At 40.4% G+C, this 24,471-nt stretch overlaps 1 protein-coding gene across 2 annotated transcripts in view; it reads left to right on the top strand.

The window, feature by feature from the left end:
* The window catches only part of SYT9 (synaptotagmin 9), a 192,228-nt gene that overhangs the window by 122,290 nt on the left and 45,467 nt on the right, over positions 1–24,471 (top strand). The window contains exons 4-6 of one of the 2 annotated variants that reach the window (XR_012015607.1): positions 15,374–15,494; positions 16,899–17,070; positions 19,134–19,258. Coding sequence is in view for 1 of the 2 variants with exons in the window: in XM_072794223.1 (XP_072650324.1) it covers positions 15,374–15,494; positions 16,899–17,070; positions 19,129–19,258 (423 nt within the window). In the remaining variant the exon portion in view is untranslated. Of the gene's footprint in view, positions 1–15,373; positions 15,495–16,898; positions 17,071–19,128; positions 19,259–24,471 lie in introns of both variants that reach the window. The other variant, XM_072794223.1, reaches the window with a different exon arrangement.

Here is a 24,471-nt window from a genome sequence, read left to right as displayed (position 1 = left end):
TTGACTCCTCTCTATTATTTAATCTACTAGAAAATCCTCTTATCTTCAAAATCTGATGACTTCTCCCTGCCTCTACTGCTTTCTCTGGACGAAACCACATTACCTCTCACTAACTGATGATAACCTCCTTAACTAATGGCCCTGCTTCCACCTTCGTCCCCTCAGACTATTCTCAATGCAGCAGCCTGGCTGATCCTGTTAAAATAAAGTCACATTGTGCTACTTTTCTGCTTTAATCCTTTTAATGGCTTCCATTCCCACTCAGAGCATAAGCCAGAAATCTTTTGATAACCTACATGATCTGGTCCCTCACAGCCTCTCTGATCTTGTCTTTTTTACTCTCTTCCTTTTTCCCTATCTCTTTTTCCTTCCTCGGGAAGAGCAGATACACTCCCACCTCAGGGCATCTGCCCTTACTCTATGGTCTGTGTGGAGTCTTCCCAGTTAGCTGCACTGCTAGCTTTTTCACTTCATTTCCCCAAGTCCTTACTCAAAAGCCATGCTATGATGAAGCCTTCCTATTTAATATTTTATTTAATCCTTTGACACTACTTAAACCTCTTTTCTACTTTTTTCTTTTCTACATTTCATTATATGTGTGCTATATGTGTATTTAGGAGTGTGTGTGTGTGTGTGTGTGTGTGTAATTTATTGTGCTTGTTGTCTAGCTTCACAAGAAACATAAGCCTCATGAAGGAAAATGATTTTTGCCTGTTGGGTTCACTGATGGATTCCCAGCACCCAGAAGAGTCCTGACAGTTAATTATATTCCATAAATGTTTGTTGAATGAAGAACAAACAAATGAATTATCTGGGATTATTTGCTGTATGTGTCCATATTCCTATCACTAATTCATTCCAAACTCTTATCAGATGTTTAAATCTCATAATATATATACCAGATTTTATTTCTTACTGTAGAAAACAGCCTTTTAGGGCATAGAGCAGGGAGTTGTGTGGAAAGGCAAATGAAGATAACCAGTACATAAAACAAATATCCATACATACACGGGTCAGTTTCTGGGCTCTCTATTCAATTCTGTTGGTTTGTTTACTTTGCACAAATGTTACACTAGTCCAGTCCATTGTGGACATTAGTCCAGTAGAATTCTAATTAGTTTTCCTATCTAGTGAAGTCTCCCAATGTTCTTCTTCAAGAGAATTTGGACTTTTTTGGCATTTTGCATGTCCACATAAAATTTAGGATTACTTTGTCAAGTTGTAATCTGATTGGAATTATATTTAGTATGTAGATCAGTTTTGGAGAGTATCTTCATAATATTATATCTTCCAGTCTATGAACATGGGATATCTCTTCATTTATTTACACCCTCCTTAACTTTACTCAATAATGCTTTATCTTTTTTTCTATAAAAAAATTGGACATTTTTTGGTAAACATATTCCAAGGTATTCGATGGGGGGTTTTTTGATGCTATTTTAAGTGAGGGGTTTTTTTTCTTTCTTTTTTTTTTTTTCATTTTCTTTCTGGTATGTAAAAAGAAAACTTATCTTTGTTTACTGATCTTGTGGCCATTAATCTATCAGTTATTGATAAACATGCTTATTGATTCTAATAATTTTTCTGTAGGGTTTGTTGGATACTTTTATACATCATATCAGCTAACAATAATGACAGAATTAATTCTTCATGTCAAAACTTTATGCCTTTTATATCTTTTTCATGCCTTATTTCCCTAATTAGGACCTCAAGTATAATGTAGAACAGAAGTAGTTATGTGTCTTATTCCTAACTCAATTGGGAAGCTTTCCACATTTCACCATTAAATACACCAATGCTATAGCCTTGTTTTTAGATGCTGTCCATCAGGTAAGTAAATTCCCCTGTCGTATATGGTTTGTTAAAGGTTTTCATCACAAATAGATGTTTGATTTTATCATATTTTTCTATATTCATTTAGATAATTATATGATTTTTCCCTTTATTCTGTTATGGACAATTATGATTTTTAATTTCACATGTTAAATTAACATTGTAAACTTGAGATACAAAACATAGGCTAATAATGTGTTATTTATGTTTTTCTGCATTGTTTTCTAATATTTTATTTAATTTAAAAAAAATCTCAGTTCATAAGTGAAATTGGTCTGTAATTTTGCCTTTCTTGTAATGGGCCTCTTATATTTTGGTACCTAAAATTTAATGGCTTCAAAAACAAATTTTTTCTGTTCTCTGAAAGTGTTCGCACAATATTGGTTTTATTTCTTCTCTAAATATTTAATAGAATTTCCCATGAACCCAGCTGGGCCTGAAAGATGTTTAATTATAGATTCAATTTCTTTAATAAACAATAAAAATTCAATCTTTAATTCTTCTTATATTAATTTTATAAATTTTGTGATTTGAAAAGTTCACCAATTTTCTCTAATTTTTAAAATCTATAGGTGTAAGGTTGTTTATAAATTGTTTTTTTTTTTATCTTTTTAATGTTTTTAGTAAAGATCTGTAGTGGTGTTGCATTTTCAACCGTGACATGGTTATTCATACATTTTTTTATTACCCTGCCCCCTTTTTTATCTGTCTTTAAAAGAGTTTAGTAGTTTTCATTAGCCTTTTCAAAGCTAACTTTGTCTTTGTTTGGGTTTTTGACTCTTTCTAATGTAGTTTTCTAGTTCATTAATTTCACTCTTAGAGTTATTATTTCCTTCCTTCTACTTTGGGTTTAGTTTATTGTTCTTTTTCCAAGTTCTTCAGGTAGATGCCTTGATCACTAGTAATCAGCCTTATTTAAAAAATAATAATAACCAGCCTTATTTTGTTATGCATTTAAAACTAAAAATTTTCCCTTAATCTGATTTTTAAGCATTTATGTAGAAAAAAACCCTACCATTCTCTTCTTATGTGTTTCTCCTTTACTTTCATACCACTGTCACACTCACAACACGTCTGATGCCAAACATATGGGGTTTTCCCAAGCATTTCTGTGACACCAACTTGGTATCCTAAAATTTAACTCAGTTCTGATACTATATACCTGGAGAGAGCATCAAGATCTCACAGGTGAAGGGCTTAGGCTCATGAGATTGCCTGTACTTTGGATCCCAATCATAAGTAGTGGGTCCCTGGGTTACTCACAACTTCTGTCCAACATGGCTACAAATCAGGGATTCCCCTGACCTCTTTTCTGTTGGGATTTGATTATTTGCTGGAACAGCTTATACATTCAAGGAAACACTTACTTACTTTTACCAGTTTATTAAAAGATGTGATAAAGGATACAGATGAGCAGCCAGATGAGGAGATACATACATAGGGCAAGGTTTTGGAGGATCTCAAGCATAGGAGCTATCCCTGTGGAGTTGGGATGTGTCACCTTTCCATTATACAGACATGTTCACCAACTTGGGAGCTCTCTGAACCTAGGACTCTTGTGATTTTATGGAGCCTTCCTCATGTATGCATGATCACTTATTAACCCCTTCCATCTGGCTCTCCTCTGGAGAATAAGGAGTGGGGCTGAAAATTCCAAGCTTTTTATCATGCCTTTGTCTTTCTTGTCTTCCAACCCTCATCCAGAAGCCCACACAGAGTTGCTTCAGTAGAACAAAAGATGCTCCTCATTCTCTTTATCACTTAAGAATTTACAAGGATTTCAGGAACTCTGTCCCAGGGGGGACACAAACCAAATATACATTTCATTGCATAAATCATAATATTACAGCATTGTACATACTTTGAAATGTATTATTTTCACTGTCATCTGATTCAATATACTTCTAATTTTTATCGTGATTTTCACTTGTACCCATGGTGTATTTGGAAGTATATTTCTTAGTTTTCAAAAAACAGAAACATTCTAATTATCTTTTTTGGTGTAGATTTCTAGCTTATGTGCATTATGGTCAGCCCTCATCTTGCCTAAGGTCTCTGCCAGGTCCTGCTGTTAATTAACCTCTTTCCAGAATGTCTTCCATGACATCAACTGTTGATCTCTAGGTTATGGTTGGGTACAAAAGCATTGGACAACAACCACGTCTCCCCTTTCCAGTACCAAAAAATATGTCTGACAAAGCAAATTGAAATGAGAGCACTGAGTGCATTCAGTAAAGGGTTAACTCAGTGAGTTTTGGGTACTCAAACCCATTTTATTTTATTTTATTTTTAAAGATTTCTTTCATTAATTCATTGATTGGTTCATTCATTCATTCATGAGAGACACATAGAGAGGCAGAGACCTAGGCAGAGGGAGAAGCAGGCTTCCTGCAGGGAGCCTGATGCAGGACTCGATCCCAGGACCCCAGGTTTATGACCTGAGCCAACGGCAGACAGATGTAACCACTGAGCCACCCAGGTGGCCCAAACCCTATACATTTTGAAGAAAGGACTGGTCTTTGACTGGTTCTTGAGAGACAACCTCTAAGTCCTTTGAATATCCTGCCTGATAAGAGTTCTTTATCTTGGACCTTGGACCACACCAGATATTTTACATTAACAATATGATAATGGTGAACACCTGTTTTTGTTCATGTAGGGCCCTGAGCCATGCTTTTTGACCTCTGATGAGGAGAATGAATACTGACTAGTTAAAGTCAGTCATGTGGACATTCTTTGCCACCCACGATATGAACCTTGGACATCAGGGTTTAGATAAGTTTCCCAGTTGGCAATAGTTGATATGTGTCATCACACATCATGGCCGAGAGAATTAGGTGCTATCTGTGTGACTCCACTGGGAGAAGCCAACTGGAAACTCATGCCTGGTTTTTCCTGGACTCCACCCTGTGTATCTTTTTCCTTTGTTGATTTTAATCTGAGTTCTGCTGTAATAAACCATAGCTGTGGGAATAACAGCCTTTCTAGGTTCTAAGAGTCCTTTTAGTGAATCATCAAAACTGAGAGTCATCTTGGGAACCTCCAGTACAGTGGTACTTAAAAATATTGAGGAAACTGGGGTATCAAAAGTCTGTCAATAATGATTCTCTTTGCCTAATTTTTGTAACCTTCTAAAAGCCAAAGTCCAGTAATTTTGTGATGTTAATATTACACAAGTAGCATTAAAGAATAATTCATCAGAACTAGTTAAATGCATCAGATGAAAAATATGAGATTGCCTCTACTCCCTCTTGGAACCCCTCATAAAATAATAGTAAAGGAACTGCAAAGGTCAAAGCAGTAGTAGACTTTTGCTTTGACCCTTTGATTATATAGATAGACAACTAGGGATATCCGAGAAAAACCACCATCATGGTCCAAAATAAACAAATAGATCAACTGATCACTGGAGAAAAAGACATTAAAAGAAAAGAAAGAATTCTAATTAACATAGATCATTGAGAGCCAAACAAGATCAGTGAAAAGTTATCCAAATACCTTTTGGGGAAATTTCTGAAGGTTTAAGTACAAAGTAAAAGTACAAAGAGACAATCTTAAAACCTTCTTGAAAGGAAAAAAAAATCTACAAAAGAATGGCATCAAACACCCCAGCTGGAACATGAAGTTCTTAGAGACATTGCGACAATGTAAAATGATTCTAAGAAAAAATAATTTTAACCTAAATTTTGTACCCAGCCAACTTTCTTTTAAGAATTAGACAATAAAGATTCTTTTAACTGTCTATGAGCACTCACTGGAAAAAAAGGTCTCAAGGACATACTCAAGCAAAATGAAAAATGTATCTAAAAGGGGCGGGGGGATGATGTGGGTTTTAAGAAACTTCAGTAAGCAAAGAAATGAAAATATTTTAGCCATAGTTTAAATGTTAGTTAATTTGGCTGGGAAACATAATTGAATAGCAAAACAAAAACAAAAACAAAAACATATTTTAAAAGACAAAAAGCATAATTAATTAAATTCTGGGAGGAAGAAGATTCAGATACAAAATTAACAAGCCTGATTTAATCTACATAGAAATTTGGCCCTGGCAGATGGAGAATACACACTGAGCACATTTAAGCACAAGTGAATGGGACAGGATAGGATACAATAACATAATATTTTAAATGGTTGAAATCATTAAGACGTATTCTCTGAACTCAAGGCAATAAAATTAGAAGAGTATAGTCCTCTGCAAAATGTGTCTTTTCAGAATTTTTAATGCCCATCATTAATTTATACACAATGAAACTCACCAATTTTAAGTGCACAAGTTTTGTCACATGTATACAGTCATGTAACCATCACCATAATAGTGGCATAAAATATTTCTGTCAAAGGTTTCCCAGTGCTGCTGCAGTCAATCCCCTCCTCCCACCCCCCAGTCCCTAATTCCCAGGGATGACTTTATGTCACAGTTATTTTGCTTTTCCCAGAATTTGACATAAAGGGAATCATGCAGTGTTGCCTTTTGTGTGTAGATCCTTTCACTCAACATAACGCTTTTACAATGTATTCCTGTTTTTGTTTTTTTGTTTTTTTGTTTTTACTAATGGTTTTCCTTTTAGTTGCTGAGTAGTATTCCTTTGTATGAACATACCACACTTTGTCCATTTGCCATTTGGGTTTCTTTTGGTTTGGTCTCACAACAATTGCATACAAATCTTTGGTTGGATATGTGGATGGAAAAATAACCAGGTGTGGGATTTCTGGGTCATTCAACAAGTGTATGTGTAGCTTAGGGGAATCGCCAGACAGTTTTTCCAAAGTAGTTTCAACATTATGCATTTCCAGCAGAGCTTGTGAGAGTCAATTGCTCTGCATCCTGGGCAATAAGTCATATTGTCAGTCTTTCATTTTAGCTGTTCTAATGGGTGTGTGGTGGTATGTCACTGTGGTTTAATGTAATTTTGATGAAATGCCTGTTCAGCTATTTTGCCCGTATTTTTGTTAGGTTCCTTCTCTGAGTTGTAGGAATTCTGGATATAAGTCCTTTATTGGTTGTATGTTATGCAAATATAATCCTTCCGCCTGTGGCTTACTTAACCTCTGCCTTTCCTAAGTATGAGTTTGAAGAGCAAAAGATTTTTAACATTGGTGACGTACAGTATTTTTTAGTTTTTTCTATTATGCTTTGTGCTTTTAATGTCCATCTAAGGAATCTAATCCAAAGTCACAAATATTTACTCTTATTTACTCTTGGGCTTTCTTCTAGCACTTTCATAGTTTCAGTTCTTACATGATCCTTTCCATCAAATTCTTTCCTATCATGTGAAGGAAGGTCATGGTTCTTTTGTTATTGTTATTCCAAATAGATATCCAACTATTCCAGTACTATTTGTTTAAAAGAGTATCCTTTATTAAATTATGTGGCCCCTCTCTAGAAAATCACCTGACCAGATAAATGAGGGTCTAATTCTGGCCCCTTCATGCTGTTCTGTTCATCAGTATGTCTGTCCTTTTGCCAACACCTCCTTGATTATTGATTACTGTGATTTTATTCTGTGCTTCATAGGCAGGTAGTATTAAGTCCTTCAATTTTTTTTACAAAATTATTTTGATTATTCTAGGTTCTTTATATTTTCACATACATTTTAGAATCAGTTTGTCAACATCTGCAAATGGTATGTTGAGCTTTTGATTGGAATTGCATTGCATTTATAGATTATGGAAGAATTGATATCTTAATGATATTGAATCTCTTGAATGTAGATTATATCTCCATATATTTATGTCCCCTATCTAATTTTTCTCAGCAGTGTTTTGTAGTTTTCATTGTATAGATGTTGCACATAATTTGCTAAATTTATCTGTGAGAGTATAAACTTAAATATATTTGGGGGGGGGGTACCTGGGTGGTAGTTGGTTTAGTATTTGATTCTTGATTTCAGCTCAGGTCATGATCTCAGGGTTGTGGGATCAAGGCCCGCATCCAGCTCTGTGCTGAGCTTAGAGAATCTTCTTAAGATTTCTCTTTCTCCTTCTTTCTCTGCAGTTCCCCACTCGCATGCTGTCTCTCTCTCAAAAAAAATTTTTTTAATAATATAAATAAATGTAAATGTATTTTTAAATTTGAATTCTTAATTGTTTCATTTCTAGTATATAGAAATAATGTTGCTTTTGTATTAATCTTGTTGGCCTTGCTAAACTTGTTTTTGTAGCTTTGTATAGATTCCTAAGGACTTTCTCTGTAAACCATCATTGCATCTGCAAATAAAACAGTTTCACTTCTTCCTTTTTAAGGTATACGTTTTTAATTTCTGCCTTATTTCACTGGCTGGACTCTTTTGCACAGTGTCGAATAGAAGTGGTGAGAGCAGATGTCCCAGCCTTGTTCCCTAATCTTAGGGGAGAAAGTCTATCATCATTAAATTAAATGTTAACTGTAATATTTTATAGATGTCTTGCTCGTTTCCTGAGAGCATCTATCCTGAATGGGTATCGACTTTTTTCAAAGGTTTGTTTTGTGTTTGTCGATACGGTCTTTCCTTTATTGTATGTTGATATGGTGATTTACTTTGATTAATATTTTCAAGTGGTAAGCTAAACTTGCATCCCCAGGATAAATCCCACTAGTTCAGGATATATCTCCTATTTAATATATTGCTGGGTTTAGTTTGCTAAGATGTTATTAAGGATAATTGTATCTGTGTCCATGAGGATGCTAGTCTGTAGTTTTCTTATAATATCTTTGTCCAGTTTTAGTATCAGGATATTGCTGTCTTTGTATAATGAGTTGGGAAATGTTCCCACCTCTTCAGTTTTCTGGGACAGCTTATATAGAATTGGCATTATTTCCTTCTTAAATGGGCTTGACTTTTCTTTGTGAAAAGGTTTTTAACTATGACTTCAGTTTATTTAGTGGAAAGAAAACAATGAGGTTATCTATCTTTTCCTTTAGTATGAGTTTTTGGCTTTCAAGTAATTTGTTCATTTTATATATGTTGTCAGATTAATTGGGATAATATGTTCATAATATTTCCTTATTATTATTTTAGTGTCTATAATTATAATCTGTGTAGATGTATCTGTGTAGATGTACCCAATTCCATTTTTTATATTGATGATTAGTATTTCCTAATTTTTGCTCCTGATCAGTCTTTTTTTTTTTTAAGATTTAATTTATTTATTCATGAGAGACACACACACAGAGAGACAGAGAGAGAGAGAGAGAGAGAGAGAGAGAGAGCCACAGACACAGGCAGAGGGAGAAGCAGGCCCCATGCAGGGAGCCCGACATGGGACTCGATCCCAGATCTCCAGGACCACACCCTGGGCTGAAGGCAGTGCTAAACCGCTGAGCCACCCAGGCTGCCCACTCCTGATCAGTCTTATTAGGATATTGGTTTCATTGGTTTTCCTCTAGGTGTTTCCATTTTTTATATTTCATTGTTCTCTACTCTTATATTTATTATTTCCTTCCTATCTATGTTGTGTTCAATTTTCTCTTGTTTTTGTGTTCCTAAGTTGAAGATCAGATCATTGTTTTGAAATGATACCTCTGTTTGAATGTAAGCATTTTTTAAAGATTTATTTATTTGTGTGAGAGAGAAACAGCAGGGGAAGGGGCAGAAGGAGAGAATCTTCAAGCAGACCCCCACTGAGCACGGAGCTTGATGCCCGGGCTCTATCTCATGATATATGAGCTCATGACCTGAACTGAAATCAAGAGTCAGAGGCTCAACCAACTGAGGTATCCTAGTGTCCCAAAAATGTAAGTATGTTTTCCCATAAGCCCTGCTTTGTCTGTGTCCTACAAATTTTGATATATTTTCATTTTTATTCCTTTCAAAATAATTTTTAATATCCTTTATATTTTTTTATTTGACTTGTACATAATTTAGAGAAGTATTTTTTAATTCTCAAGTATTTGTGGGTTTTCCAGATAGCTATGATTGCATTGTAGTTTAATTTTAGTCTTATTTGGAAAATACTTTGTGTGATTTCAATCCTCTTGAATTTAATGAGAATTATTTTTATGGCCCAGAACGTAGTTTATCTTGGTGACTGTTTGGTGTATAATTGAAAAGAATATGAATTTTGTTGTTATTAAATGGAATAATAATGGGTAAAGTAAATGACAATTAGGCCAAGCTGTTCAATATTATTGCTCAGGTCTTTTATATCCTTACTTCTTTTCTGCTTGTTTATTCAATCAATTACTGAAAGGGCAGTGTTGAAATCTCTACCTTTACTTGTGGGTTTGCCTATTTCCTCTCTTAATTCTATCAGATTTGTTTAATGTATTTTGAATTTTTATTGATGAATATATACACATTTAAGATTATGTCCTCTTGATGATTTAACCTTCCCTTCCTAGTATTGTTCCTTGGTTTGAAATCTTCTTTGATATTAATATAGCCTCTAAAACTTTCTTTAGATTAGTGTTTATATAGCCTAATTGTTTTTAGTCTTTTTGACTTATCTTTGTCATGATAGTTTAAGTGGATTTCCTGTAGACAGCATATATAGTTAGGTCTTGCTTTGTTTTACCAATTAGTTTTTTAGTGAGTACTCTATTGTTTGAAATATACATCTTACATTATTTTACCTAATCTTTGTTATTTCCTTTCTTCTACTTACTTTTTTTTTTTAATAAAGATTTTATTTATTTACCCACGAGAGACACAGAGACAGAGAGAGAGAGGCAGAGGGAGAAGCAGGCTTCAGGCAGGGAGCCTGTCGTGGGACTTGATCCCAGGTCTCCAGGATCACGCCAGGGGCTGAAGACGGCACTAAACTGCTGAGCCACCCGGGTTGCCCTACTTACTTTGTTTTTATTAATCTTTTTAATTTTCATTTATTTATTTTTTTCTTCTTAATTCTTAGAATGGAAGCTGAGGTCATTGATCTGAACTTTTTTTGTTATAATATAGGCATTTTGGTGGTATAAATTTCCTCCTAACTGCTGCTTTAGCTGCTTTTCACAAATTTTAATATATCGTGTTTTCATTTCAATTCAGTTCTAAATAATTTCTAATTCCTTTTTTGATTTCTTCTTTGATCCATGGATTATTTACAAGTATGATACTTAGTTCAAAATATTTGGAGATTTTCCAGATGCCTTTTTATTATTGACTTCCAATTCATTTCCACTGAGGCCAGAAAATATACTTTGAATCTTCTCAAATTTGAGACTTGTTTTATGGACCAGAACATAGTCTTTCTTGTTTGGGTTCTGGGTGCCCTTGGAAAGGATGTGTATTCTGCTGCTGTTTAGTGCTTTTGTAATGCCACTGGTTACACTGAGTTAGTTGACAGAGTTGTTCAAGTATTCAAACCTCTAACTATAGCTTGTCTGTTCTCACAATTCAGTCATCTTTTGCTTTATGTATTTTGAGAGTGCTCTATCTGGTGCATAAATATTTAGAATTGTCATGTGCTTTTGATGAAATGACCCTTTATGATGATGAAACAATTCTCTTTGCCCTGGTAATATTCATTGCTCTGACATATACTTTGTCTGATATTAATATAGCCACCCCAGATTTTTTATTAGTGTTAGTATGGCATATCTTTTTTTATTCTTTTACTTTTAATCTACTTATATCTTTATATTCAAAGTACATTTCTTGTAGAGACCATAAAATTGAGTCTTGCTTTTTTACTGAATCAATCTTTGCATTTTATCTGGATGCTTAAATCATTTATATTTAATGTGTTTGTGGAAATAGTGGGTTTAAATTTACCATCTCATTTGTTTTCTATTTCTGTCAGATTTGTCTCTTCTAATCTTATTCTCTTTCCCTTTTTTTCCTGTCTTCTTTTGGATTAATTTAATATTTTTAAAGCATCCATTTTATCTCCTTTTTTGGCATGTTAGCTATAAATCCTTTTAATACTTTAATCATTTCTTGTGGACTTATAGTGTACATCTTTAATATATACGAACAACCTAACTTAAAGCAATATTATACTATGTGTGCTATATACAGTACAAGAACCTTACAATCCTACTTTCATATCATCTCAATGAGTAATCCCAATAAAATGATAATTTCTCCATTTCAGTATCAATTTTCCAATCCCAGAGAGGACTGCAAGTGGCCTTGCTTGGGTTTTATACTCATCCCTGAATAGACAACAGTGGACAAGGGCATGAATATTTTGCTGAGCTTTGCAGCAGCTGTTCTAAAACTTCATAGAATTGGAAAGTTGCTCACCAGAAGAACCTAAGAAGAGGAATGCAGAAGTGCTCTAATTAGACAAAAACTAGAGCTATCATGGACCACTGTAGGTAAACATACCACATTACAAATTGGCAGGTAGAGAATTCACACACACTTGCTATAAATTCTTAATGTATTTTGCTATCAATACTGAACTTGGCTACACAAAGCAGGAGCAAATGAAGCATTTCTTTATATGACATTTTCTTTCCCCTTGTATCCGCCAGGGCACACAGCCACCAGTGACACTCTACATATCTGATTCCTGTCAAGCCGAAAAAGAAGCCAAATACTCCATCACCCTTTTATATTTGACTTTTATCAGCACTCTGGAAGAATTTTTATGAATAATATTAGGCACTTCTGTGTAGGGCAGTTTCTCAACCTTGAAACTATTGACATTTTGAACCAAATAATTCTTTGCAGGAAGGAGCTGCCATGTGCATTGTAGGATGTTTAGCAGCATCCCTGGACTCCACCTGCAAGATACCAGTAACACTTGCCTCCCCCGTTGTAACAATAAAATATTTCTCCAGATAGTGCCAAATGTCCTCCCAGGGGAGCAACACTGCTCCTAGTTAAGAACCATTGGTTTAAGGGAGTGTTTGCAAACATCAGAATCTATAGGTTCTTGATCCCAAATCAACATCAGGGGGTGAGGAAAAAGTAGAATTAACATTAGGCTCCATCTACTCCTGTTGCATATCCCTGCAAGCCCATCTGTCCTTAAGGGACTGTGTCTGTTGTTCCCCCACTGCAAAAACAGCTCCCAGCACCTGGAAAAGAGCAATGTTCAACCATCACAACCATAGCCAATACTAAAGGAATAAGTGAGTGAGTGGATGGTTGGATGGATGGATGAAAAGAAAATAACAATTATTCACAGTGTTACTCTGAGGATAGGAGTGACATAGATGTTATATTCATAAGAAAGGGGGATGATTACTGTTTCACTAAAAGTTTCTATATTTGAATTTTATCATCATTTTTACTTTCATGACTTAGAAAATGTTAACTTTTATTTTTAAAGCACTTGGAAATCAAATCAAGCATTTTCTCCTCGGTAACTACATTTTAATTTTCTGGGGTTTGGGGGGTTTTAAGTAAAAATGTGGATTTTAGTCCTAGTTGACTTTTCAAATACTGTCTGACCAGGTCTGAAGCTTGATTTTTTTTTCTTTTAAATTATGAGCAAAGAGCCATATTATGAGTATTTGTGAATGTGGTTTATATTGGGGAAAAAAATGTACTTAGCACAAAGTAACGGACTCGTCACATTCAGCATGTGCACTGGGCTTGAGGGCAGGGTCTGGCATGCACATCTCGAACCCTACAGAGCTTGGGTAAGCCCAGGTCTTCCAGAATTGTATGCTAGTGACGATTAAGCTTCATAGGCATGATTTTGGTCACTCCTGTTTTACTTTGTCAAACTCTGATTTTCTGGGCAGGAGGAGAGGAAGTGGTGGTGATCAAGGAGCAGTGATCAGAATGCTGAGGGAGGAACAGGTGTTTTAGCCTTTTTGCTTAAGACAGAAATCAAAGGGCAAAGGAATAGGACAGGGAATGTAGAAGGAAAAAGATAATTTGTAGGAACAGCTGTTGTTTCTCTTTCTCCTCTACCACCAGCAGGAAGCTGGGTCAGATCTTCCCTTTTTAGGGAGACCACATACTTGTCCTGCAATGGGGAGTCCAGCAGCATGAAACTGTCCAGTGTCCACCCCGTGTGACACCCCCTCTCCTGTAGAATCCTTGTCTCTCCTCCTCACTCTACCCCAGAGGGAAAGGACCAGTTACCTGGGTCTCTTGAGATCCGGGCTTCAGAATACAGAAAAGCCTTGCCTGCAAAGTGAGGTCATTTATTTACAAAAGGCAAGCAATGCACGAAGATGCAGAGCAATCCATCTGCCTTAGCGACCAAACAGATTCCCTTCGCCTCATCATCCTGCAGAAGCGGTCAAGGCAGGGAGGTTGGGCAAGGTCACCTTCCAGAACTGAATCTTTGCTTCTAAAAATAGAAGCATCCTTGGCGAATGGAGGAGGGGAGGGGAGGCTGTGGATGTTGAGGGCAAAACCCAGACTCCCCAGAGCATTGTCAGTATGAAACTGTATTAATTAGACACAGGCACCCAGCTCGATAGCATTAGGTATCACAGAAATGGAAACTAAATGAACTGGCTTTTTTCCCCCTTTCTGATAACACTCTCCTTGGGCTAAAGAGGAGGAAGAGAACCTCCTATTTGAACCACTGCACACTGCCTGGGGAGATGTTTTCCCCAGCAGAGGGAAGCAGGGGCTCCTCATGGGACACACCAAGAGAAAATAAGAAGTATAGCCAGGTGGGAGGCCCCGAGGCCAGCAGTAGGGGGTCATCACCCCTCTCCCTGTGTGGAGCCTACACAGGGTTCTATCTGAGGCTGGACAGGGCCAAGTGAATGTCTGGATGTGTCTAGGACTGTGAATGGCACATATGGGTCAAGGGGTGCCACTCTCAGCCTTCTGCAGAGTGCTTGTCTAGAACCAGATGGTAGAGACTAAGTATTTCAGGATAGAGCAGAACTGTATGTTGGCCTACACACATAGTATATGACCAGTTTGTGTGCAGTGCTCTGGTGGGTGGAGGGTTGTGTCTGTGTGTGTGTGTGTGTGTGTGCACGTGCATGCACCAGTGTGTGTTTTGGGGGTGCAGTGTTTGCAGGAGTGTGTGGAAGTATGGCAGTCCTGTGTTAGGGCGTATGTAGGACTGTAAAGGAAGGAGGTATATGGCTGCTGACTATCTGAAGGACTTTGTGGACTGATGTGGGGCCTGTGGGAAAAACTATGGGGGAAGCTCTAGAGGAAGCAGGGAGGGACTAAATGGGGGAGCTGTTTGAGACGCTGCAGAAGGCAGTGTGGGGCTGTGTGCAGAGTATGTCTGGGCTGTTGGTGGGGCTGTGCACACCTATAGAGCAGCTCTTCAGGCAGCTTTGTCCTGGGGACCCTGGGGGATTGTGGTGGGACTGTGAATGGAGCCACATGGGGGACTCTGTGGAGAAGAGTTGAGGCTTTGGGGGCTTCATCCCTGGGGGCTACATTCAGGGCTGCAGGGACCTATGTGAGGCTGAGCAGGGCTGCAAGCTGCCAGCTAGAGAGTGGTAGAGGCCCTGCGTGGCTCCATAGCCCTGCCATCTGAGCAGGGGCTGTACTTCCTTGGGGGCAGGGACCCCCAAGTCCAAGCACCTGTTCCTCTCCTTGTGACTGACATGAAGGGAGAGATACCGGGGACTCACAAGAGGAGCAGAAGTGCTATCCCTTCCAGGGCTGCCCCACAGCTGATCCGTGTACAGACCAGGCTCAGGACACTTTCTAATGCATCAGTTTGTGCTTTCTCACAGGACAATGTGGATCTTGGAGAGTTGATGTTTTCCCTCTGCTATCTTCCAACTGCTGGCAGGCTGACCATTACCATTATAAAAGCAAGGAATTTAAAGGCAATGGACATAACAGGAGCATCAGGTAGGACATTCTCAAATTCGGACTTCCTCATAGGCTTCTAATGTAGTGCTCATGAAGTCTCTAGTAGAGTAACGAGGTGCATGGAACCAAACTACCTAGGTTCAGTCCCAGTGCTAGACCTCATGGCTGTGTGACCTTGGGCAAGTCCCTTAACCTCTCTGCACTTTAGACTCTCCTTCTGTAAAATGAGAGTAATAACAGTATCTGCCTCATCGGCTTGTTGTAAGATTAAATAAGTTAATGCATATAAAATTGTAAGAATAGTACCTGGCACATACTAAATGCTATCTAATGTGAATAATCATTATTATTCTGTCTTAGGTCTTCTTCACCATGATTGTGAACTAATCCTATAGTTTGCACATGCTGATACAGCTTATCTAACTGGGTCCTTCCTCAGATATAAAGTTACCATCTCAGGCCTACGAAGATTGAAAACAATCTTATATCCTCAAAAAAGGCCCATCAATGAGCTGTATAATTTGGTATTACCAGTGAATCAAGCATGTACACTTAAATTCTAAACCCTAAACCAAAAATGCCTCAACATGCAGTTCTTTCTATATAAGTTTATAAGCAACCTCTGCAGAGGCTCTCAAAATACGGTCCTAAAACACCCAGTCCACTGGCTATTGATCACAGAAACCAAAGTGTATTGGATGCAATATATCCTGTTTACTGTCCTTCAGTATTTTTCCAAGAGAAAAAAAGATGTGGCCCCTTCTGAGTCCCTCCTGGACGGTGTACGGGCAGTCAGGGCAGTGCATGGTTATGCAGGTAATGAGAGAGAACCCACCCACTGAGCAGAAGGATAGTGAGGCGGAACCAGAAAGTCCCACTGGAAGCAGAGACCAGCCTTGTCACCTGTCACCCTGTGCTTGTGTTGCACTGCAGGCAAGTCTTTGGCCTTCCTTTCCTTGCAGCCGCAGGCAGCTCTGGGGCTCGAGGCCCCTGCTCTCCCCCAAGTCTCCCTGTCATCTAGATATCCTGTCCATCCCTTTCCTAAAGACCTAATGTTTAGGAAGAGTCTCTGGGGTGGCCCAGAGTCGAGGCCTGCAGCCCATTTCCCCTGCCTTGGAACACCTTGATGTCTCTTCCCATGGAAGCCAGGCAGGTCTTGCATAGAGCTGGAATGTTTTCTTATTCGGTAACAGATGTTTTCACACTATCTTTAAATTCCACACACTTTGAGGAGTCCTTTGCTTTTTCTTGAATGAATGTCTTAATTATCCTAACTCTCATCACTGCCCAGGCATCATATTAATTAAAATCCTCAACTCCCGTCTATAGGCAGGTAAGGGAGTTCTGCATCCCACAGTCCGTGGAGCTCTGCCGTGATGAAACTGGCCTCCAGATCCACATTTATCCTCACATTTATCCTTTCTGCTTCTCATGGTTGTACAGATCCCTACGTGAAAGTGTCCCTGATGTGTGATGGCAGACGACTGAAGAAAAGGAAAACATCCACCAAGAGGAACACTCTGAATCCTGTTTACAACGAAGCCATAGTCTTTGACGTCCCCCCTGAGAACATTGACCAAATCCACTTGTCCATAGCCGTCATGGACTACGACCGGTGAGATGCCTGGAGCTCTCTCTCAGGGTGGCTCTTCCATGCTCAGGGCAGGGAGGGCAGAGGGGGCGTGTGGCCACAGACTCTTAGCTGGGGTCCCATGCTGTGGGAACCGAGTCAGATGAGCCCCATGGGGAAAGCTGACTGACCAGGAGCCAGCATTTTCCAAACCTTGCTGTAGTGGTTTGCTCTCCCCCTTTTCATTTCTTTCTCCTTCCCCACCCTCCCCACCCTCCCCACCTCCCAGCCTCATCCCTTCTCTGGCCCTGCACACTCCTCAGAATCTCAGCCTGGAAAACCGTGGCCCCACCGCTCTTAATATTCTCCCGTGCAATCCTGCCTGGCCTTTTTGGGAAGATTCCACTCAAAATAGAAGAGTGATTCCTTTAGCTGCATTTCTAAATACATAACTCTGTTATTTTTTCCCTTCTCTCAATGTGTTTAATAAAGATCATTTCCATCCACTTAAGTCTGAAAGCAAACAGAAATGTTCTCTTGAAAATGCTAGAATCAGTATGGATGACAGGGTACATTAAAATGTATAAGATGCTCGACTTTCTAATTAATACAGCACAGAAGAGATATTTATAGCCTGCATTGTAGCCAATTGTGTATTTAAAGGACAGATTTGAAAAACAGTCATTTTAATATGCAAAGGAAGTACCAACAGGGAATTAGACATGTTAAACCAGTCATTAGACTGAAATGCAGGCTCTTTTTAATTGGAAACCTCCCACGTGGTCTGGGCACAATTATAAAAAATCATTCTGACTTCTGATAGAATCTTATAAATATTATTTGTAGCCACGAATTTTCCCACATACCCCTGAAATGTCAGTAAGGCAGCTTCAGCTCCCTGAACACTCTTTCTAGCTGATGCCTAGGTCAAGCAGACCCATTTTCCAACGCAGGGAGCCCATGGGTTGGCTCAGCTGCCCATGGGTGTGACAGCCCACATCCAGCGATAGACCTCATCCTGTCCTCCCTGCAGGAAATACAACACCAATAGTGTCAGGCCACAGGAGGGGCCATTGCCCACCAACCGTGGAAACCTAGGCCAGCTTTTTTCAAGCGATTGCCAAGTTTCCCGCATCGACAAATCTGATTATATGAGCTCTGCTTCAATTCAATTCTCAGTAAACTCATGAATCTGCCTGGAAAAATCCATAGCAGAATTCATGGGGCTTCTGCATGCAACTGATTTTAATGAGCATAGACTCGAATATCCCTCACTCTCCCCCACCCATGTCTCACTCTTATTCCCTACAAACAAATAAGGAGAAAAACCATTCATCTTTGCAGGAAGGGAAAAGAAAGTCCATGAGTTTGGATCCCAAAGAGTTAAAGGATGGGTCCTATCATTGTAGGTATGCAGATGACTTCTAACCAAAAACTGCTAAGGAGGACAAATTGTCCTGAGGCAGGGACATACCCAGGGAAAGTTTCAGAAGTATTAACCCTAATGTTACACAGGCGAAATTATCTTTCTACAGTAGGGAAATCAAGTTGGATCAAAGAAGCACTGATGAGCTTGGAAGGAAAGAGCATAGGGCATGAGAATACATGTTCTCCGAAGAGAGGGGTTGCAAGAAGACCCAGGAGCTATCTCCACCCTGCCCTCTTTATAAGCTCAAGACCACAGCTGCCCTCCACAGCACTTCTCCCTTACCCATACTTGGTTGCCTCTTATGGGAATTTGAGCAGCCATTAATGCAAGGAACTCCTTTCAGATGGTCTCCTCTTTGGTATATAGGTTTGAAGACCTAGAGGTCAGCCTAGTTCTAGAATTAGAGTCATCCTTAGCAGGCATCAAGAACAAGCCAAGCCATGCCAGTGTGACAAAAGCTGAGATGTATAATGGCCATACTCTGCTCCTCCTCTCTGTACCACCAAGTACAGTATTGGATCCCAAGTTCTATTACCTGTTATGCTGGTCCTGTAGTTTTAAATGAGGGAATGAAAAAAACCACCCTTTCCCTAATTCCCACTCATTTAATTGAGTAGTTGTTGCTGTTGCATACCAAAATTTTAAGCAAAAATTATTGTGGGCCATTTTCACAGTGTAGGTCATAATGAGATCATCGGCGTGTGTCAAGTAGGCAACGAAGCTGAGAGGCTGGGCAGAGACCACTGGAGTGAAATGTTGTCATATCCTCGGAAGCCCATCGCACACTGGCATTCCCTGGTGGAGGTGAGACCCTACTCCCACATGTTCCACTTTATGGAAGAATAAATGCTTTGCTGTTAAAATGCAGGAGCCACCAAAAGTGTGAGTGTACCAGGGTCTGTGGTCACTGACGGGTTTCTCTGGTTGCCTTTCCTGGGGCTGTTGGAAATTGCATTCAATCTGAGGTTGAATCTATGTGCCCCACCTGTCTAGTAGGTTTTAAACATGGATCACTCATCCCTCACTTTGATTGTCTTCAAAAATCAGGATTTTCTGATTCCCTGTTTATTGGCTTTGGGTTGACATTTGGAAGGTATCTGCAAGATCTGGATGAGTGTGGAGTTTCAGGTTGCCATATGGTGACTTATGTGTAGCATCAGAAAGAACTGGAGACTGGGAGGGAGGAGGTCTGGATTCCAGGACTGGCTCTAGCATTAACCTATGATTCTGGACAAGCTGATTAGTAGCAGACTCAACTACCTGTGATTTAAAAAAAAAAAAAATGCAATGGAAATTTCTCTCTCTCTTACCTAAAAAAAGGTCCAGAAGAAGGCAGTCTAGGTGTTATAGTGGCTCTCTGATCAACAGAGACCTAGACTTCTGTCTTTCTGCTTCACTGCCCGAGTATGGGTTTGTGGGTTTGGTTTTGTTTTGAGGTTACCTCATTGAATAACATGGCTGCTAAGCTCCAACCATCACAAATCTTCCAGGTTACAGAAAAGTTGAAAAAGACAAAAGACAAAAGCACACACATTTTCTTTGAAAGGATTTTCCTTGATGTGTGCAACACATCTACCTATATTTAACTTAGTCATAGAACAGTCACATGGCCACATATGGGAAATGGATTCTTTTGTTGGTTGGAAATATGCCCAACTAAAAACCAGGGTTCTGTGCGCAAGGAAGAAGAGAGGAGTGAATACTTGCATACGGTGGGCCATCATTCTGCCGCACACGTTCATTCATTTCCGCCCATCACTTACTTCTCATTTTATGCATCCCCCACTGGCCCACTCTCATTTTTATTTACTGACTCATTCTCTCAAAAACAAATTGCATTCACTAGGTCACATTTGTGAGAAAATAGATGTGAATAAGCAGCCTTCCCCTGAAGAGCTTATAGACCACAAGGGAGACAGAAGAAGGCATGCAAACTAATCATTAAAATGTACGGTCATAGGCTTAAACCCACAGTAGGTGCTGCAGGAGCACACAGAGGAAGGAGGTGAGATTGCCCAAGAAGTGTTCTCACCTCCTGCTCTTGGTAAGTGAAGGGAAGTGAGCCCCCAAGACCCAGGACTCCAGGGAGCATGACTTCCAGGCAGGGAACATCCCTCTTATTCTCCCAGTGCAGGCAACTCTGCTCCCTGCAAAGCCATCCTGAGAGGCCAAGGCAAGAGCCTTGTCAGTGTGAGACCTGCTGCCACTGAGAGTCAGGAGCCTTAGGTTGAAGTTGACATGCGGGGCGGCTGTGGAGAGGCAGCAGGCCTGGGGAGGAAGGGACAGTCTTTCCTTTGTTGGAGGTGATGCCAAAGGAGAAGAGTAGTATGGGCCTTATGGATTGATTCTAAGCTTCAGGGCCTCTGGGTGTATTTGAGCAGCACCTAGGGCCCCCTCATTTACAGGTCCCTGGGGACACCTTTGCCCCTGAGCCATCGAAGCCAGGACTCTTTCTTTCCTGGACTCAAAATTAATCCCTAAGGGAGACCCACAGTCCCTGGGAAGCACCTGAGAAGTAGCTGAGAGATGGAAACTGACCCAACTGCCCCTTGCTTCTTCAGCTTCTCGTGGAGCTCGCTCTCAAAGGAGTCCACGTGTGGGCTTATTATACCGCCTGAGTCTGTCAGTAGCAGTGGCCATCAGAGCAGTTGTAATAGACTTTTTGCACACTAATGAGTCACTGCTGACTATAATTCTTGCTTATAATCTGGAGTGTCACAGAGCTCCCTGCTTCTTAGACACAGGATGGGGAAGGAGTGAGGTTTAGGGGTCTGGTGTAAGGCTGAGACAGGAGCCCCGATTCAGTGCACAAGCCACTCCTTCTCAATGCCCTTTGCTGGGAAGTAAGGATGGGTGGTGTGTTGCACGCTGGGCCCAACTGGCAGCGCATGCATGGTACCCGACAGGAAGTGTAGAAAGCGGGCTTTGGGAGCTTCCTTCACTGCCAAGGAAAAAACACTGTCTGACTTTACTCACCTAGGAGATATTCCCTAAACCCTGAGCACTTGGCTTCTTGCAAATGTGTGTATGACAGCTATGTAAGTGAGAAATCGATGTTTTTAGGGTTAAACTGCTGAAACTTGGGAGTTGTCTTTTGCAGCAACTAGAGTGACTCCAGCTGGCACACCAGTAGTTTCTCAACTGCTGCAGCAGAACAACATGCTGGAGCACCCATGTGAGGGGCAAGCAACTGTCTCTGCCCAGTTGCTTCCTGTCTCTTTGAAGTATGTACCCAGGGCTCCACATGCATCCTGAGAATGGAAGCAATACTTTACCTTTCAAAAATAAAGTGCAGCTAGCAGAAGTGGGACACTGGTACCAGAGGAGATGACAAGCAGGATCGAGAGGGTCACCATGACAGCTCTAAGGACAGAAGTGGCAGGAGGCTGAGCCATAAGGTAGAGGTGTTCACTGTGGAACTGAACGGACCTGGGTTCAAATCCCTGTGCTGCCACTTGCAAGTTGTTTGTTTTTCCCTTTCTGAATCTCAGTTTTCCCATCTGCAAAGTGGCCATAACAGCAACTGTCTCCCAAGTGTGAGAGCACCGTGGTGACACATAATAAGCACTCTGTGAGGTTCTCCATTATGGTCGTTATTCTGTATGTCGCACATTGTGAGGGACTGCTGTGTGTCTTCATGGTCCTATCATCCATAATGTTTGTCACAGAGGGTAAAAGGGAGGTTGGAAATGCCCCCAATGGATTAGGGGGAGGGGTCACTTGAGACATGACTGGACGTAGGTGCAGGTGCTTAAATTCTGTTTCTTCTCCCCTCTCCTTGTACTATCTAAAAACCTTTACATTTTTCTGCTTTAAAACAAAAACAGCAACTAAATCCCAGTTCTGTATGTGTGGGTGTGTTTGTGTGTGTGTGTGTGTGTGTGTGTGTACATATGTGTGTGTATGAATGAATGAGAGAAAGGGAAGAGAGAAGACATGGGGTAAGTAGGATTTAGTATAAAGGGAGGCTGACCTGCCAGAGGCTCTTCACTGCTGGGGGCTGAGGGACCAGGTTAGGACTGAACCCCGACCCCTGCAGAGGTCTGGCAGTTGCCTCCAGGCTGCATCCAGCACACCCTGACCTTGCCAGGGCAGGTGGCAGATGGAGTCTTCAAAGCCAGTGAGTTCAAAAATCCATTTCTCTCTCAGGGTTTCTGGACGGCTTCACTGCACACTCAAAGGTCAGCCAACACAGCTCCCTTTACTCTCCATGATGCCAAAGGCTAGGGAAGTTGTACAGACTCCCCCAGAGCTGGCTGCCTGGGACCTGGGGACAGGAAGGAGTAGCCCCTCAGTGGGGCCTCAGGAGGCAGTAGAGCTCTTGGAGCTCCCACCACAGCCTTGTCTTCTCTCTATCCCAGAGAAGATGGTGTTTGCCTGGCCGCATCCCAGCACCTGTCCCACCCTCCTGCATGTGGAGCTGGCCTCCATCATGAACCTTTGGCAAGAATAATAAAAGCAGCTCTGGGTTTTCTTTTCTTTTCTTTTCTTTTCTTTTCTTTTCTTTTCTTTTCTTTTCTTTTCTTTTCTTTTCTTTCTTTTCTTTTCTTTTCTTTTCTTTCCTTTCCTTTCCTTTCCTTTCCTTTCCTTTCCTTTCCTTTCCTTTCCTTTTCTTTTCTTTTTTTCTTTTTTTTTAATTGGAGTTCAGTTTGCCTACATATAGCATAACACCCAGTGCTCATCCTGTCAAGTACCCCCCTCGGTGCCCGTCACTCAGTCACCCCAACCCCCGCCCACCTCCCTTTCCACCACCTCTTGTTCATTTCCCAGAGTTAGGAGTCTCTCATGTTTTGCCACCCTCTCTGATATTTCCCATTCATTTTCTCTCCTTTCCCCTTTATTCCCTTTTACTATTTTTTATATTCCCCAAATGAATGAGACCATATAGTGTTTGTCCTTCTCCAATTGACTTACTTCACTCAGCATAATACCCTCTAGTCCCATCCACGTTGAAGCAAATGGTGGGTATTTGTCATTTCTAATGCTGAGTAATATTCCATTGTATCCATAGACCACATCGTCTTTATCCATTCATCTTTCGATGGATACCGAGGCTCCTTCCACAGTCTGGCTATTGTGGACATTGCTGCTATAAACATTGGGGTGCCCTACGACCCAGCAATTGCACTGCTGTGGATTTACCCCAAAGATATAGATGCAATGAAACAGTGGGACACCTGCACCCCAATGTTTATAGCAGCCATGTCCACAAAAACAGCTCCAGGTTTTCACCGCGTCCCATTGGAGTGCTCTACAACCTCTGCATCAACAGGGAGTGACCTAGTCTAAGGGAAAGATCAGATACAGACACTGTTTGGAAAGATCAGATACAGACACTGTTTGGCTAAATAAAATTTTACTTTTCTAAAAGAGCTAGAAGACAGAATATCCATCAGAATGTATAGTGAAGGGATGCCTGGGTGGCTCAGCCATTGAGTGTCTGCCTTGGGCTCAGGTTGTGACCCCAGGTCTGAGGATCTAGTCCCGCATCGGGCTCCCTGTGAGGAGTCTGCTTCTCCCTCTGTCTGTTTCTCTGCCTCTCTCTGTGTGTGTTTCTCATGAATAAATAAGTAATATCTTAAAAAAAAAAAAAAAAAAAAAGAATGTATAGTGAAGATCAGTAACATTATCCTGACTGGCAGAAGTAGAAGATTATAAACCACAAAGTCCTACTCAAGTTGTGCTCAGGTGTGGATAAGTCTCTTGTCTCCAAGCTCAGCGTTTCACTCGTATATGTGTATAAGGCTAACGAGGTTCTGTACTTGGCTGGTCTGGCGATCTGCAGGGCCATCTCACTGAGCCCAGTGCCCCCTTGCAACTCAGAGTTATTCCCCAGGGTAACTGAGGGACAGGTGTGGCATTGTACACCTGTCTGGCATGAGCAGAGTACTCATCTGACACCCTCTGGAGCCTCCTTAAAAGTGTAAACTTAGAGCTGTAGAGCTCAAGCAAATGTCAGTTGCCTAGACTGCACTGTGAGTTACATGAGCAGGCCCTTAAAACCAGCTCTAGGTAGT

This window comes from Canis lupus, chromosome 23 (genome assembly GCF_048164855.1).
Source record: "Canis lupus baileyi chromosome 23, mCanLup2.hap1, whole genome shotgun sequence".
In the NCBI taxonomy this organism is placed as follows: Eukaryota; Metazoa; Chordata; class Mammalia; order Carnivora; family Canidae; genus Canis; species Canis lupus.
The sequence above is the reverse complement of the archived record's forward strand: the minus strand, read 5'-3'. Positions and strand labels throughout refer to the sequence as shown.